At 39.8% G+C, this 15715-nt stretch overlaps 1 protein-coding gene across 12 annotated transcripts in view; it reads left to right on the top strand.

Annotated features, from left to right (window-relative positions):
- Phf21a (PHD finger protein 21A) overlaps positions 1 to 15715 on the top strand; it is a 190221-nt gene that overhangs the window by 166686 nt on the left and 7820 nt on the right. For all 12 annotated transcript variants that reach the window (XR_013155339.1, XM_076847103.2, XM_076847094.2 and 9 more), the window contains 5 exons: positions 1683 to 1781; positions 5868 to 5919; positions 6682 to 6761; positions 7212 to 7272; positions 9796 to 9959. Coding sequence is in view for 11 of the 12 variants with exons in the window: in XM_076847103.2 (XP_076703218.1) it covers positions 1683 to 1781; positions 5868 to 5919; positions 6682 to 6761; positions 7212 to 7272; positions 9796 to 9959 (456 nt within the window). In the remaining variant the exon portion in view is untranslated. The remainder of the gene's footprint in view (positions 1 to 1682; positions 1782 to 5867; positions 5920 to 6681; positions 6762 to 7211; positions 7273 to 9795; positions 9960 to 15715) is intronic.

Below are 15715 nucleotides of genomic sequence, written 5' to 3'. Positions count from 1 at the left end.
ATAGCTGAGAAGAATGTGTATTCAGCTTTGTTGGATGAAATATTTTGTAGATGTCTCTTAAATCCATTTGATTTATAATATTTTTCAGGTCCAAAGAGTCTTCCTGAGTTTATGTCTGGATGACCTCACCAATGGCGAGGGAGAAATCATCCAGTTTTATTATACTGGGATGTCTCTGAGGCTTTAATTCAAGTAGTATCTCTTAATTATGAGGCATAAATATTTATTATCATCATATTTTCTTGTTGGATTATTCCCTTTATCAGTGTGAAATGATTTTGTCTCTTCTGATTAATTTTGCTTTGAAGTCAGCTTCTCCTAGATAGTTAAATCCCACACAGATATGAGAGCAGCTACTCCTGCTTGTTTTCAGGCTCCATTCACATGGTATATCAATTTCCACCCTTTCACTTTCAGCCTGTAGCTGTCTTTGCCTGCAAGATGAATCTCTAGCAAGATGGGTCTTGTTTTTTTATCTGTTCTGCCAGTCTATCTTTTAATTGGAGAGTTGACACCATTTGCACTCAATGTTATTATAGAAAGATGTTTATTATGATTTTTGAAAACTTTTGATGTTGTTTTCATAGGATTGAAGTCTTTGACTCCTGCCAATGAATAATGAGATAATTTGATCCTAATTTAATTACTTGTAGTTACATACAAAAAGACCATTTTGTGCCGTTTTTTTCAATTTTGAAAAACTAAATTAGGCTGGGGATATGGCTCAAGTGGTAGCGTGATCGCCTGGCATGTGTGCGGCCCGGGTTCGATCCTCAGCATCACATACAAACAAAGATGTTGTGTCCGCTGATAACTAAAAAATAAAATACTAAAAATTCTCTCTCTCTCTCTCTCTCTCTCTCTCTCTCTCTCTCTTCTCTCACTCTCTCTTTAAAAAAAGTTAAATTAGGTTTTTATTTATAGTTTTATATCTACTATTCTAAAATAATTTGAGTATTTAAAGAACTCATAAAATGAATTATCCATTAGGTTGTGGGAAGAATAGTAATACAGTCTCAGTCTGCCAGTAGGTTACTACCATTTGTGTTTAAAGATAGTCATGCAACTGGTGTTTCTGATGCTTAAGTGGATGTCTCTAGAGGGAGTTGGGAGTGTTCTGGACTTCAGCCCTTGCAAGGTGGCCCTTTAGCAATTTCCTCTCTCTCCTAATGGATAATATAGGCAGGTTTTAAATATCCCAAGTAAAGGTAGTTCTTCAATCTCTCAGATTATGATTGGAATTATTCTGAAGAAGAGCATTTATGCAGATTGTTTCTGACCCTCAGCTCTTGAGTATGCTGTGGTCTAGAGCTTGACCCATATATAATGACAGTGGACTTGCTTCTGGGAAGCTACCTCCACATCCTATAGTACATTGACATCAGAGCAGCACTTCATTTCATACATGGGAATTTTACTTTGGATATTTCTTTTTGTATAATTTAAATTACTTTATTTATAGATTCTTATTTATTCTAGATGTACAGTCTGATTAATCTTCAGCTGGGTCTTTACATTTTACCCCCAGTGAAATCTATGCTGTGAACTCCTCTATTAATATGTTCTAGGTTTGATTGAGCATATTCTTCAGCTGCCTTTAACAGTTAAATTACTGTTTTTATTTTATTCTTTTAATTTAAAAAAAATGAATTCTGAATTTACATTGAATTTTTCTCTCCTAGACAGTTAAATCCCACACAGAAACAGATGAAAAACAAACAGAGAGCCGTACCATCACCCCACCTGCTGCACCCAAACCAAAACGGGAAGAGAACCCTCAGGTAGGTCCATCTTTCTGAAGTGTGGCTCAGCCTCTGATGTGTAGTTCATTCCCACATGAGGCAGGAGGGATACCTGCTTTCTGAATCACTCAGCGATCTTTTTCTTATATTTTCTTTTATCCAACAATATTATTTCTGAGTCTGGTTGGTGAGGGAAATGTGTTGAAATTATCCAATATTATTGTGCTGGGTCTATCTCAGTCTTTAATTGGAGTAGTCTCTTTTTTTGTATTTAGTTGCACCCACATTTAGGGCATAAACATTCATTCATATTGTATCAGAAAGAATTAAATAACCTTTGGGCATATTTGAGTGTGGCCCTAAGCACTGGCACTTAAGTATTTTGCTATTTCAAAGGAAAAGTTTTGAAATGGTGATGTTCAAATACACGTTACAGCTGTACTGTTATATTCCAAATTATTATTATATTCTGTTTGTCTCAGGCATTTATAAATGTCCAGTTCACTCAGCTTATGTCTGTTTACATTATCGATTACAGTTGTTAAATGTGCATTTTGTATTACTTTTTATTGCATTAAAACCCCAAATCCTAAATGAATTGGTAATGTAAAAGTAGTTCATTGAAGCATAAAAGAAAAGATGAAACATCTATATAAACTTAGGAGAGAATTACAAATATAAATAGCAAACAAGACCCTGATACAAATACAGAATGTGAATTTGTGTGTCCTCAGACAAGAGAATATCTTACTTTAATGCTTTTGTATAATCAACTATAAAAGAAAAATGCAGACAGGTAATATGATGAATCTCTGATAGTTGGATTTTATTTGACTTGTAATCCATCTTCCTCTTATCCTCCATGCATTTTTCATAATGTAACTATGTCAAATAGTGGCATGAAGCCATCAAAACTTCATGTCTCTCACACACACACACACACACACACACACACACATATCAGTGATTTATTGAACTAGCCCAGGTTTTTCTAAAATAAGCACCAAATGTAATTCTTTATGATATGATATGATATGAATGAATTTTTAATTTCATCTTTGAAAAAAGGAACAAGGGTGGATGTAGCTCAGTGATAGAATAATTGCCTAGTTTGCATGAAGTCCTAGGTTTGATCCCCAATACTGAAAAGGAAAAAGAAAGAAAGAGAGGACCAAAATTTAAGCCACAGAAAAGTACTAGTTACACAAATTATGTAACTGAGAAACTTATAAAATCATCCACAAAATTAGTGACAAAATTAGCTATGGATATAGCTCAGTTGGTACAGTGTTTGCCTCGCATGAGTAAGGCCCTGGGTTCAATCACCAGCACCACAGGAAGGAAAAAAAAATTAATGACAGGTTTTTGTGCTTGGTGGAGGAAAAATAAACTGTTAGCAGAATTTCCTTACCAAAAGAAACTAAAGAATATCTCAGGCCAGTGGCACATAGTGTGAACAATCAGATGCCATCTGTGTAGTAGCAGATATTTCACTTAGTTGGACAGAATCACTGCCATAAAGAAAGTAGATGAGCTCTTGATATACATACTATATAATATGTATGTGGGTATGTGGTTACATGTGTGGGTGTGTATTTGGCAAAAATTCTTGAAGTCTTTTTATTCAACCACTGAAACACTATTCCACAAGACAGGAGATTGTTTTCATTTAATAATTATTTTGTGAGCTTGACCTAGACTGGCAAAGAGGAGCTGGATGTGTGGCCCAAGATTAAAAAGATGCATCTGAATGTCAATCTAAACACTGGTTTAGTTAGCAAAGAATGTTGGTGGACAGCCTTCTAATCTTTTTTGTTTGTATGTGATATAGGGGATCAAAGCCAGGGCCTCGTATATGGTAGGCAACTGCCCTATCACCTGGCTACACCCCATTCCTTATTATTTTTTGAGACAGGATCTCGTTAAGTTGGCATGGCTGGCCTCAAACTCGTGATCCTCCTGGCTCAGCCTCCTAAGTAGCAGGGATTACAGATTGTGTATTACCACCCAACTGAGACAGCCTTTTTTTTTTTTTTTTTGTATGTGTGTACCAGGGATGATTGAACCCAGGTTGCTTTGCCATTGAGCCTCATCCCCTAGCCCTTTTTATTTTTTATTTTGAGACAGGGTCTCAAAGTTGCTTAGGGCCTCACTAAGTAGCTAAGGCTGGCTTTGAAACTGAAGTCCTCCTGCCTCAGTCTCCCAAGCTGCTGAGATTACAGGTGTGCACCACCATACCTGGCCTCAACTGACAGCCCTCTAATCTTGATTTTATTTTAAAGAAATAGTAGAAATTAGGAATGTGGTTATTGGCAACCACAAAATGAATGCCATTTCAATGTGCAACATAGGAAATGGGCTGTGAGTTTAGGACTACTGCTCCTTTCCAGCTGTGGAGGGAATAGGTGTCCACCAAAGATTTTGAAGTGGGAAGTAAAATTAGAACATTTTTTTCAGGACTCTAAAGATACCTGTAAACACATTCCTCTGTTCTCAAGGAATGCATCTTGAATAGTTTGAACCTCTCACTTCAGACAAAGTATCATAATATTTAAAGCTGAGAAGAAGAGGTCAAGATTTTTAAAGACCAAACCATCGTATTAATAATTCTATAGGAGGGGCTGGGGTTGTGTCTCAGTGGTAGAGCACTTGCCTAGCACATGTAAGGCACTGAGTTCAGTCCTCAATATCACATTAAAATAAATAAAGGCATTGTGTCCATCTGCAACTTTAAAAAAAAAAAAAAAACTCTATAGGAGCTTGTCTGCTAACAATTAATGATGTTCTTTTTTCATCAGAGAAAGAAATTGATGATGTATTATTTGACATATTCAGAAAACACATGTAGTGGTTTCTAAAGTCGTACTTTTCAGACCACAAACAACCAAAGAGAAGAATAAAAATCAATCTGTTGGAGCTGGAGCTGTATCTCAGTGGCAGAGCACTTGCCTAACACATTGAGGCCCTGGGTTTAATCCTTAGCACCACATAAAAATAAATAAATAAGGGGCTGTGGCTGTGACTCAGTGGTAGAGCACTCACCTAGCATGTGCGAGGCCCTGGGTTTGATTATCAGCACCACATAAAAATAAATAAATAAAGATATTTTAAAAAGCAAATAAAATAAAGGTTTACTGTTCATCTATAATTACATTTTTTTTAAAATAAATCTGTTGCTTTCTATAGCTTGAAGTGTCTTAACATTCCATTTTTGTGGCTCCTGGTTCCTCTGAACCCAGCCTCCGTCAAGCAACCAGCCCACTGGCCTTTCCCTGGTGTCTAACTAGGAACCTGCAGTCAGATTAGTAGTCTAATCATCCTTGTTTCTGTTGGAGCCCTAATATAGAGGTCTTCAAAGAGAAATTGCTCCATGATTTTTAGATCTATGTTTGATTTAAAAATTTTAGTATCAGCCAGGTGGCACATGCCTGTGATTCCAGCAGCTCAGGAGGCTGAGACAGGAAGATCATGAGTTCAACGCCAGTCAGCAACTTAGTAGGCCTAAGCAACTTGGCAACCCTGTCTCAAAATAAAATATATTAAAAAAAGGGCTGGAGATGTGGCTTAGTGGTTAAGTACCCCTGGGTTTAGTCCCAGAGTACCAGGACATCAAAATAAGTAAATGAATAAGTAAATAACAGTATAAAGCAGAAACTGCTGTAATTCTTGAAAATTATTTTAGCTTTGCGGTATCATTGTCTAATTAGTGGCAGTAAAAAATGCTAAAAACCCCAACTAATCCTGACAAGTGAAGTACTTGAAATTTGGAGCCTGTTTCATGGAATACTCTTCAAATTTTTTGTGTGTTTTTGAATATAAAATTCTCTTCTTTTAAGAATATTTTTCTGACAAAAACTTAGGTTACTCAAGATGCAGATTTGTGACATTGAGCAAGTGGAAGATGTAGACCCCTGTCCTTCCTTTTTGGCCCTGTTAGACCAGAGTGCCTCTAGAGTGGCTCCAGTGCTTCCCGGAGTGGCAGATGTCTGCTCTTGGTTCCTCTGAACCCAGCCTCCATCAAGCAACCAGCCCACTGGGCTTTCCCTGGTGTCTAACTAGGAACCAGCAGTTGGCTTTGTGAGAACCCAGACTGAAGTATATTCTTCTTTTGTTTCTCTGGCACAGAAACTTGCCTTCATGGTGTCTCTAGGGTTGGTAACACATGACCATCTAGAAGGTAAGAGAAAAGATATTCTTGGCACTGCCTTCTTTCTGGCCCACAGCTTTGTCCCTGAAAGTGGTGTTTGAATTCCTAGGATAGAAAATTAGAACACAAGTAGAGTATGATTCAACCATATGGACTTCATTTCCTTTAGAGAAAACATTGCCTCCCCTCCATCTAATGTTTAGGGCCTCCCCTTCCTAGCATCATCCACACTGTGGTCCTGGGAAACCTCCCCAAGCTGCCTAAATTAGGTGACTTCTGATCAGTGTGGGGGATGCTCTTTCATTTTGACAGTAAAGTAGCAAGTGCTTCTAACAAGTCCTTGTCTGTATTTTCCAATTACTTTGTGTTATCAGAATCTTAAAGCCTTACAAAGCTATGCCTGTCTTGGTTATTTGATTTAAGAATGATTGATTAAAGAATGGTGAATTTTGATTTCTCAGTATAAGTTTATGGAGAAAGCTCATCCAGACCTATGTGCACAGCAGTCTAAAAATAAATCAGGACAGTTTATTTGTTAAGTGTGGTATACTGTGAGCTCCCAGTCCCAGAGCCATGCTGTGGGACAGTACAGTCTTGCTTTCTGAGAGAGGAGAGCAGGTGATCCTACATGTTTGCTTCTAATAGTGGGCTTGCTTCTTTGGGGGCTCCAGTGAAATGGAGACTCGCCCCATTCTTGATTTGTTACAGGAAAAACCAATAGATAAACAACCAAGTTCAGTTTTTTAGATTTCTCATACCTGTCTTCTAATCCAAGCCTTTTCTTTTCCCAAGAAATCCAAAGCAAGAGGCAAGAGCGAAAAAGAAGAACAACAGCAAATCCAGTATACAGTGGAGCAGTCTTTGAACCAGAGGTACTCCTGCCCTGCTTTGACCTTTTCCTTAAAGTTCCAGTTTTATTTGGGACTTGTTCAGCACCTCCCATCTGAAAACCTGCTTAAGAGCAAGCAGCACCTTGTACTTGGCCAGCTCAGTGAAATGATGGTTTTACTCTGGCTCATCACATTATTTCATTTTTATTATTCACTGCTTACCCCTTAAGGGTTCCCCCCCACCTAATTTTGAGCAAATACAAACCTGCCCGAAAATTTTAATTTGTCCTTTCTTTACCACAACTATCATCTGAAACAGAAGCCTAACTCTGGCATATTTTCTGAGGACCAAGTTCTCATAATAAAACCCATTACACTGAGATTTTGGGGATGATTGGTGCTAACTAGTTAGCATGTGACAGGCATGTATGCATGTCTTCAGTAATAACCAGGCTGCTCAGCCAGTCACCTTTCCTTCTTCAATTCCCAAAGCGTAAGAAGAGTGCCGTCACATACCTAAACAGTACAATGCATCCTGGGACCCGGAAGAGAGGTGAGTGCATTTTTCAGTCTCCACCTTGCTGTTGCTTTTGCTTTCTGTGTTGTGTTTCTTTTCCCTCCCTTCTCCCTCCTAGAACCTGACCCCTCTGTCCCTTGAAAATAGTTTGTTGTGGTTCTCTGAGAACAGGAGGAACAGAGAATGAGATTTCTTTTCAGAGTTGTATGTGCAGAATCAAAAGCTGATTTTTCTGGGTCTGGCAAAGCTGACTCAGGTGAATGGCTTAATGCAGCATTTCTGCCCCAAGCCTACAGGCTTCCCAGGAATAGCAGTGAACAGAACACCATGTAAAAGGGAGCGTTGAGCATCATTAAGAAGAGCAGAGCCCTACTGTTGCCAAGGTGTTCTTCATAGTGAGTGTCTCAGTCACCCTGCTTCCAGTAAGGCTAGAACGTGAACTACATACAGACTTTCCAGGAAGGAGAGAACATAGAATCTTTAAAAAGAGGTATCTCCACTTAAAGAAGAAAAAGCCACTATCAAAACAGACTCCCTAAAGCAGAAACTTCTGAGGAGCTCTGTTCCCACCTTTCAGACCCCCATGAGCGTTCTACCTTAGTCATAGGGCAGAAAAATAGCAGCAGCAATATCTCTCACTGTGCAGGTCTAAATAGGTCTTAATAGCTCACGTCTGAGCTCATAAACAAGGTACTGAAATTGTTCTTTGATGTCAGTAATACATCCCAAGGTCCCTTTCTCCACATGGTAATGTACCCCTGAATTATAGTTCCAGGCTAGAAAGGTTGCAGAGAGAGTGGCCTGGCATACTAATTTTTGCATGTGCACACACTGACACACAGCTCTAGGAAGCTGAGGAGGTCATCTCAACCCTTTTTCTGCCTTAAGAAGGACTACAACTATATCATTACTTTCTCCTCCAGAAGAGAGATACTGACTCTTAGTGACCCATTCCAATATTTTATCAGTCCTGTCCTTCAAGTTACTAAAAATATTTAGGTGGGAAATCCTAAATTGCTGCACTTTAGATTGATTCCTGGCCACAATAACCAATGCTAGTAAGTTATTTTTTGTTGTTTTGTATTCAACTATTTTTTTAGTGACCTCTGACACAGTTCTCAGAAAGAACTCCTCTCCCCTGCCAGAGGTCACAGTTAATTGGTCTGCTGGTGGGCAGTATCTGCTTAGAGTATAGGAATTAAATGAGCCAGAAAGACCTTGGCACCTCTTGCCAAGGTCAGAGGATAAAAGCCTATATTCACAATACCTAGGATGTGCCTTCCATGGGTAAACAAAAGAACATGCGTCTTCACTTCCTCTCCTTACAGCACTAAGTACCCTAGAAAAGACAGACTGGCAGATCTGTGTCTGGACTGTGGGCATTGCCAGTTTTGCACAGGGAATTTTGGTGTAATGTCTGATAGAATCGTGACTCTTTGCACAATGCTAGTATAATCTGTAACTGGGGGTAAAGTCATGATTCCACATGCACTGTTCACCAGTGCTGATAAGCAGTTCTGGGCCTCTCTGGCTGGTTTTTGTTTTTTGGATTTTTCCCTCTTTGGTGTGCTGGGCTTATGATCACTCACAGCTTAGAAGCTATGGTCCTGGCTCTTAGAAGACCAAGGGCCCTGACTTTGATATGTGGTAAGATGAGAGTGGCTTTAGTAGACTTCCTGCATTCCTAGTGCTCCTTCATAGATGCCTTGTAGTATAAGGTTTAATTCAAAGTGCTCTGCCTCAAATCAGTTCTTTAAGAGTGCTGGTGATGGTCTTTTATGGGACTTTAGAACAGCCCCATTTCTTAGACGTGTAGATCACCAGAATGTTTGTGACATAACCAAGGAGATAGTCTTAATCTGTTGGGGAGAGATCCATGAATGCCTAAATTCACCGTTAAGCCCAAAGCCTCTTGTTACTTGTAGGTTCCAGGTGTTCCCAGAACCTCTCTTTGAATAGTTCTAACAGCAAGGGGTGAAAATACAACTATTTTCGAATTTTGTCTCCTTGCTTTGTCTTTCCTTCTCCACCTTCACCAGCAGTAAAACAACCAAAGTGTAGGCAGGAGAGAAATAGAAAAGTAAAAATGCTAAATAAGTCTGTTTGTGGGAACTTTAGAACCATTACTATTATTGTAAGAATGATAATTGCAGAGAAACCTTAAAGAACAATATGCAAAAAGCATGCAAAATAAAACCCCATTCCTTGCCTTGGCTCCCATTGGACATCTTGGTTTCTGCACTAGAGATCTCAAACTGTGAGTCTAGGAATGTCACCATATTCTGCCCAGGATGAGGTCTTCTTCCATAAGCCAGCACCTCCTGTTACTCTCCCAGGCCCTCTTTTCCTTCCCTTTGGGGTTCTTGTAGTTGTTTCTAATGACGTTTAAGTCTTTGCTTCTCTTCCTTCCTTTGGGACTGTTGTATTAACCTTCTGTCGCTACCTCACTTCCTTTTCCATGCTAGCCAATGAGGAACACTGGCCAAAGGTATGTAAGATCGTTTTCCCCTTCTCTTTCCCTCCCTGTTTCCCCTTTTGTTCCCTTCTCTTGGTATATAGGTCGTCCTCCAAAATACAATGCAGTGCTGGGGTTTGGAGCCCTTACCCCAACATCCCCCCCATCCAGTCATCCCGACTCCCCTGAAAGTGAAAAGACAGAGACCACATTCACTTTCCCTGCACCTGTGCAGCCTGTGTCCCTGCCCAGCCCCACCTCCACAGACGTAAGTAACTTGGGGAATCGCACTCTCTTTCTGAGAGCTCACATGGGAAAACCATTGTCCTGTGTTGTCTCCTTGCCACTTGCAGCTTCTTGACTACCCCCTGGAACAGCAGAACACCCTGCAGGATACCCTGCATGTCATATCAGGCACCTTGCTTCTGGGGTCCCAGGCTTTCCATGTCCTTGAGATTCATGTTAACGTAGCATGTGGGGGCTCAGGGTTTTCAGAGTCTGGATTTGATCTGCTCAGAAAAGGGCAGGTGGAAGAATCAGTTCATCTAGTTAAGAACTAGACAGGTTTCTATCAGTGTGTTCAGGGTAGGGAACATGAATAAAACATGTCCCCCTAGCAGCCCTTTTTTCCTGCTTTGAGCACAATTCCACAAGTGGAGGATTATTCAGAAACAGATTCCTGAAAAAGTGTTGGACACTTAGTGGCTCTTTACCAGGAACTTCGGGAGCATGAACTAGCATTCTCACGTTTTGAATGAGCATTTATAAAGCAGTGAATTCACTCAGCAGATACTTAACTGTCCAGCAAACACTGTTCTTGAGGGTGGGGACACAGCAAGGAGCAAACCCATCTACATCCTCAAGGAGTTCATGTGCCAAGGAAAGAAGTAGATAGCAAGACAAATACATGATCTGTCAGGTAGAAATAGGTGTGCCAGGAAAAATGGAACAGATGGAGGCATTGGCGTAATGGCAGGAAGTTACTGTCTTACAAAGAGTAGTGAGAAAAGCCTCTCTGACAGGATGTGAAGAAGGGACCCATGGGAGAACTGGGGAAGGCCATTCCATGCCCAGCAAGCAACAGTGCAAAATCCCTGAGGAGGTCTGTGAGTGGCATATTGAAAGACTACCATGAAGGACATTAGGAGCAGAGCAAGAGAGCCAGAGCAGCGGGCAGTGAGATCCGTTATCTAAGTAAGATGGGAGCCCATTGGAGGGGCTTAAGTAGAGGCACGATGTAATTTTTCAATTACTATATATATGTATCTTTTTAATATTTTTGGTTATTGATGGACCTTTATTTTATTATTATTTTATTTATATGTGGTGCTGAGAATCAAACCCAGTGTCTCACACATGGTAGTGAAGTGCTCTACCACTGAGCCCCCCAGCCCCAGCCCATATATGTGTTTTGATTTTGAAAAATCTTATATCTACAGAAAATCTGCAATAATGGTACAAGGAGCAAAATATATACCATTCACATAGATTCACCACCAATTGTTAACATTTTGCCACATTTGTTTCTCTCTCTCTCTCTCTCTCTCTCTCTCTCTCTCTCTCTCATACTGTTTTTGCTGAGCTGGTCTAGAAGTGACAGACTGTCTTCACCTCAAAAGATATATTTCAGTGAATATCTCCTAAGAACAAAGGTGGTCTGTTACGTGGCCATGATGTATTTATCAAATTAAAGGAATTTAACATCGATGAAAACTTTAGTGTTCATATATATTTCATATTCAGATTTCTCTAAATGTCCCAATAATTGCCCTCACACTTTTTTTTTTTTTTGCTCCAGGGTCCAATCCAACAATATTCCTTTCATTTATAGGAAGGGTATTATCTCCTCAGTCTCCTTGATTCTGACAGGTTTTTAGTCTTTCTTTGTCTTTCATTAACATCAGAATTTTTTGAAAGATACGCCAATTGCTATGTAGAGTGCTTCTCCATTTGGATAATCTAAGCCCTTTATAGATTGAAGGTATACATTTTTTCAGGAAGACTAAGTGATGATGGGTCCTTCTCAGTGCATCACAATGGAGGCACATATTGACCACCTGTCTTGTTATTGGTGATGTTAATTTTCCTCTCCTGAGATAGTTTTATTAAATTTTTTACTTGTAAATGTCCCATTTCCTTCTGGTGGAAATAGCCTTGAGTCTATATAAATAGTAAACATCCAGGTAACCAACAAACTGTTCCCAATGACTTTAGCATCCTTTGATGGTTCTTGCCTACATTTACTGTTTTTTAAGGTATTTGTAAAATTAGCTTTGATTGTTAGAAGGAGTGTTATGTCTTAGGATAAGGAGAAGGGACTCTGGGGAGAATGAGTTGGAATAGGAAGACCAGTTAGGTGGCCCTTGCAGTCCTCTAGGAGAGAGATGATGGTGGTGGCTTGGCCTGGTAGCATGGTGTATGTAGAGATGGAGAAAGGTGACCAAGTCTGCAGAGGTGCTGAAGAGCCAGCAGGATTGAATGTGGGGTGTGAGCAAAACAGAATAGTCAAGATGCATCCAACTAGAAGACTGGAGCTACCATTTACTGAAGATGATGAGAGGAACAGGTTTAAGGAGAAAAGCCAAGAATTTAATTTTGTATGTGTACAGTACTTTTGTAAATTTACAGACTGTTGTTGACCACGTTCAACATGTTCTTTGGACATGAAGGTTTCAGAACCTACTAATGGCACCACCCCTCTCCAAGAGAGTAGTATGTGAAACATTCTGAGTTAAAATTCCAGGATTGACAAACTAAGTGTTGTCCTTGGAGAACTGGGGACTTAGGGAGTTCTGTTTTCTGACACATTCCCTTCCCTGCATAAGGCTGAGCATTTCATGCAGCACTATCGGCATTAGTAATTGATACAGATTTTCTAACCGTCCTATTAATGAGTACCAAGAGTCCCTGCCAGAAACAGCATTTTCTGGCACCAAAGTTTATCCCAGCTCTTCCTCAAAGTACTGCCAAAGGGACCACCAGCTCGTTGGCTTCTTGGTGTAGCCTTCCCTCTGGGTTGGTGCACAAATGCTAGATTGGGTTGTTTGGTTGAGAGCATTCATGGTTTTCTTTGAGAGACTAGACCCAAAGGATACACTTAGGTCAAATCACAAACTAAAAACCTTCTGCCAGGTTTCATCTTAAAATGCAAACATTGTTCTTTTCAGAAATCTAAAATTAAAATAAAGCTTTTCTAAAACCACTAAATATGTTCACTACTTCCTAAGTTAAACCCAGTGGAATAGATTTAAAAAAAAAAAAAAAAAAAGATAATTGACTTCTGCTTTTACAGTATCCCCACAGCAGCAGTGATCAAAATCAACACACAGGGTTCTGTGTGTTTGCTGCTGGGTAGCGTGAGCCTCAACAACATTAATTAAACAATAACGGTTGAGAGGCAAGCATTTCCTGGGGATCAATAACCATCTAGAAGGACTTGGTAATACAAGACCCAGCCAGACACTAATCCTCAGGATGTACCTTGTTGCTGCTATCATCATTTTATGAGAAGGAAGATATGTTGACATAATTATAAAATTTTTTAGCACTCAATGAAGTTGATAGAGACAGCGTGTTTCCTGAAAACATGTCCTCAGTTCCCAGCAAAGAATCGTGAGTCAGTTGTCTTTCAGCCTGCTTTTTGGTTATGGTAAATTTGATCAGTCACCAAAGCTGAGCCTTTTGACCCCAGGACAGTGCCTTCCTGGGACTTCACCACTCTTTTCAGGTGAAGAACTTACTCTGTGTTGTTTTAGTGCCTTGGCATTTACATTAATTTATACTGGATAGCTGTTCTCAAAGTGTTGTCTAGGGTCCCTCTTTCAGGAGCTTATGAAACCAAAAACTTATTTACTTTATGCTACTGAAACAACACTTGCCATTTCTTATTTTCTCAGTCCTGCACAGTGAAGTTTTACAGATACTGTACAATGTGTGATGTAACAGCTAAAAGAGTACATACTTGTGTATTCTTGAGCTTTTGAATTTTTCAATATATTGTTTTTCTAACTTTCTGTGATTCTGAAATTATTTCAAAGTTAAACATTTTAAATCTTCTAGTACAAAAATATCAGTAAATATAATTCACATAACCTAAAGCTCTCTGGGGTTCTCAGTGATTTTAGAGTATAAAGGAATCCTGACACCAAAAATATAAAGAACTTCTGCTTTAGGATATGTAAATAAGATAGGAAATTATCTTTCTTTAGAAGCTTGAAAGAAACTTTTATTTTCTGTACTCTCTGCCTTCTACTTTGTGGTATTCTCCTTACTCAGGAGCAAATAAGAGTGGGCAGAACTCCATTTCCCTAACAAGTCCCCCTGAGTAGGATGTCCAGTTTATCTCACTTCACCACTGATAATTTTATCTATGGTTTATGTAAAACAGTCTTTTAAAAAACTTTTGAGTGACTCTCTCCAGAGCTTCACACATGCTAGGCAAGCACACTAACACTGAGCTACATCCCTAACCCTTTTAAAATTTATTTTAAGACAGAGTCCCAATAAATTGCCTGGGGTGATCCCAAACTTGGAATTCTCCTGTCTCAGCCTCCCTAGTCGCTGGGATTACAAGAGTGTACCACCTCATTCTGCATACATTTGTTATGGATTTCATAAAGATGCAGACTTACAACTGGGGCACAGGTCAAGAAAAACAAACTTTCCAGAGGAGAAAAACACCCCTCGGCCTGATATTAGAAATGAAGGGAGAAAATCATGGTTAACCCATGGGTGCAGCCTCTGTGAGGGCCCAGAGTTAAATGGGAAAAGTGTTTAAATGTCAATGCAAGAGAGAGCCAGGGCTGTCTTCAAATGGGTACAACAACTGACAATGTTCAGCATGGTGATGGCCAAGCTCAGCTTGGAGACCCACAGTGACCTTCCCAGGGTCACACTTAAACTCAGGCTGCACGCCTCATATAATATTTTTGCACAGGTAGTGAGTATCTTTCTTACTGCCCAGAGATAACCTTTTTCTTAGTAAGAAAGAATAAAATCTGACTACACTATGGTATATATTATAACGTTTTCCTGGGCTACCAGATACCCTAGTGAATTACAGAGAAAGTGTCCTAAATGGTAGGTCCGTGAAGATGCATTCCTTCGATGGTGTGGTGATGGACAGGTTAGATCATAAAAGGAGGGACTAGGCATTGTTCTCTGTATCATTGCTTCCTGTACAAAAGTTCTGTATTTATGCCTTAGCAGAATAGCCAAGAAATCTTAAAGCGGTACTAACTTGCTGAGTAACCTCTGCCTTGGCCCTTCAGTTTTCCATTCCCTGGCATTCCAATTATCAGTAGCATTAATCCTGTCCAGAGAACAGGCTGAGCATTGGCTTGCTGAAGAACACCTCTTTAAGAACTCTCTTTTTCTCTCCCTGTGTTCTCCTCTTCAAATTTTAAATAGATCTGCTTTTCTGATGGTGCCTTCTGTTCATTGGGCTCCAGCAGACTCTCCTGAGTACTAAAACTGTCACATTGAAGGGCCAGAGAGGACTAGGGCTGCTTGTCTTTTTCCATCTGGTGAAGTATTTTATAGGGAGGAATAAAGACTCTCACAATAGAATGGCCCATTGAATAGCAAATGCAAAATACTGGCTTTTAAGGGAGCAGGGTCAAGCTGGGCACTGTGGTGCACACCTGTAATTGCAGCTACTCAGGAGGCTAAGGGAGGAGGATTGCAAGTTCAAGGCCAGCCTCAGCAACTTGGCAAAATCCTGTCTCAGGATAAAAAATGAAAAGGTTTGGGTATATAGTTCAGTGGTAAAGCACTCCAGTACCAAAGAGAGGGAGAGGGAGAGGGAGAGAGAGAGAGAGATTGAGAATGTGGTCAGTCATTGCTTTCGCTTCTTAAATTCTTCATATTACGAAGCTGATGAGTTTAATTACTCATGACTCAGTCTTTTCCCATTTGGACTTTTACTATATTCTCCTCCTGAATAATCTAGGAGTTCAGTAAAAATTTCTTGTCTCTTTCCCAATCCTTCTTGCCAAAATGGTAGGTAATTGAGATTGTTTGTAT

Source organism: Callospermophilus lateralis, chromosome 2 (assembly GCF_048772815.1).
Source record: "Callospermophilus lateralis isolate mCalLat2 chromosome 2, mCalLat2.hap1, whole genome shotgun sequence".
NCBI classification, from domain to species: domain Eukaryota; kingdom Metazoa; phylum Chordata; class Mammalia; order Rodentia; family Sciuridae; genus Callospermophilus; species Callospermophilus lateralis.
Note: the sequence above shows the minus strand (reverse complement) of the source record. Positions and strands in the feature narration are given on the sequence as shown.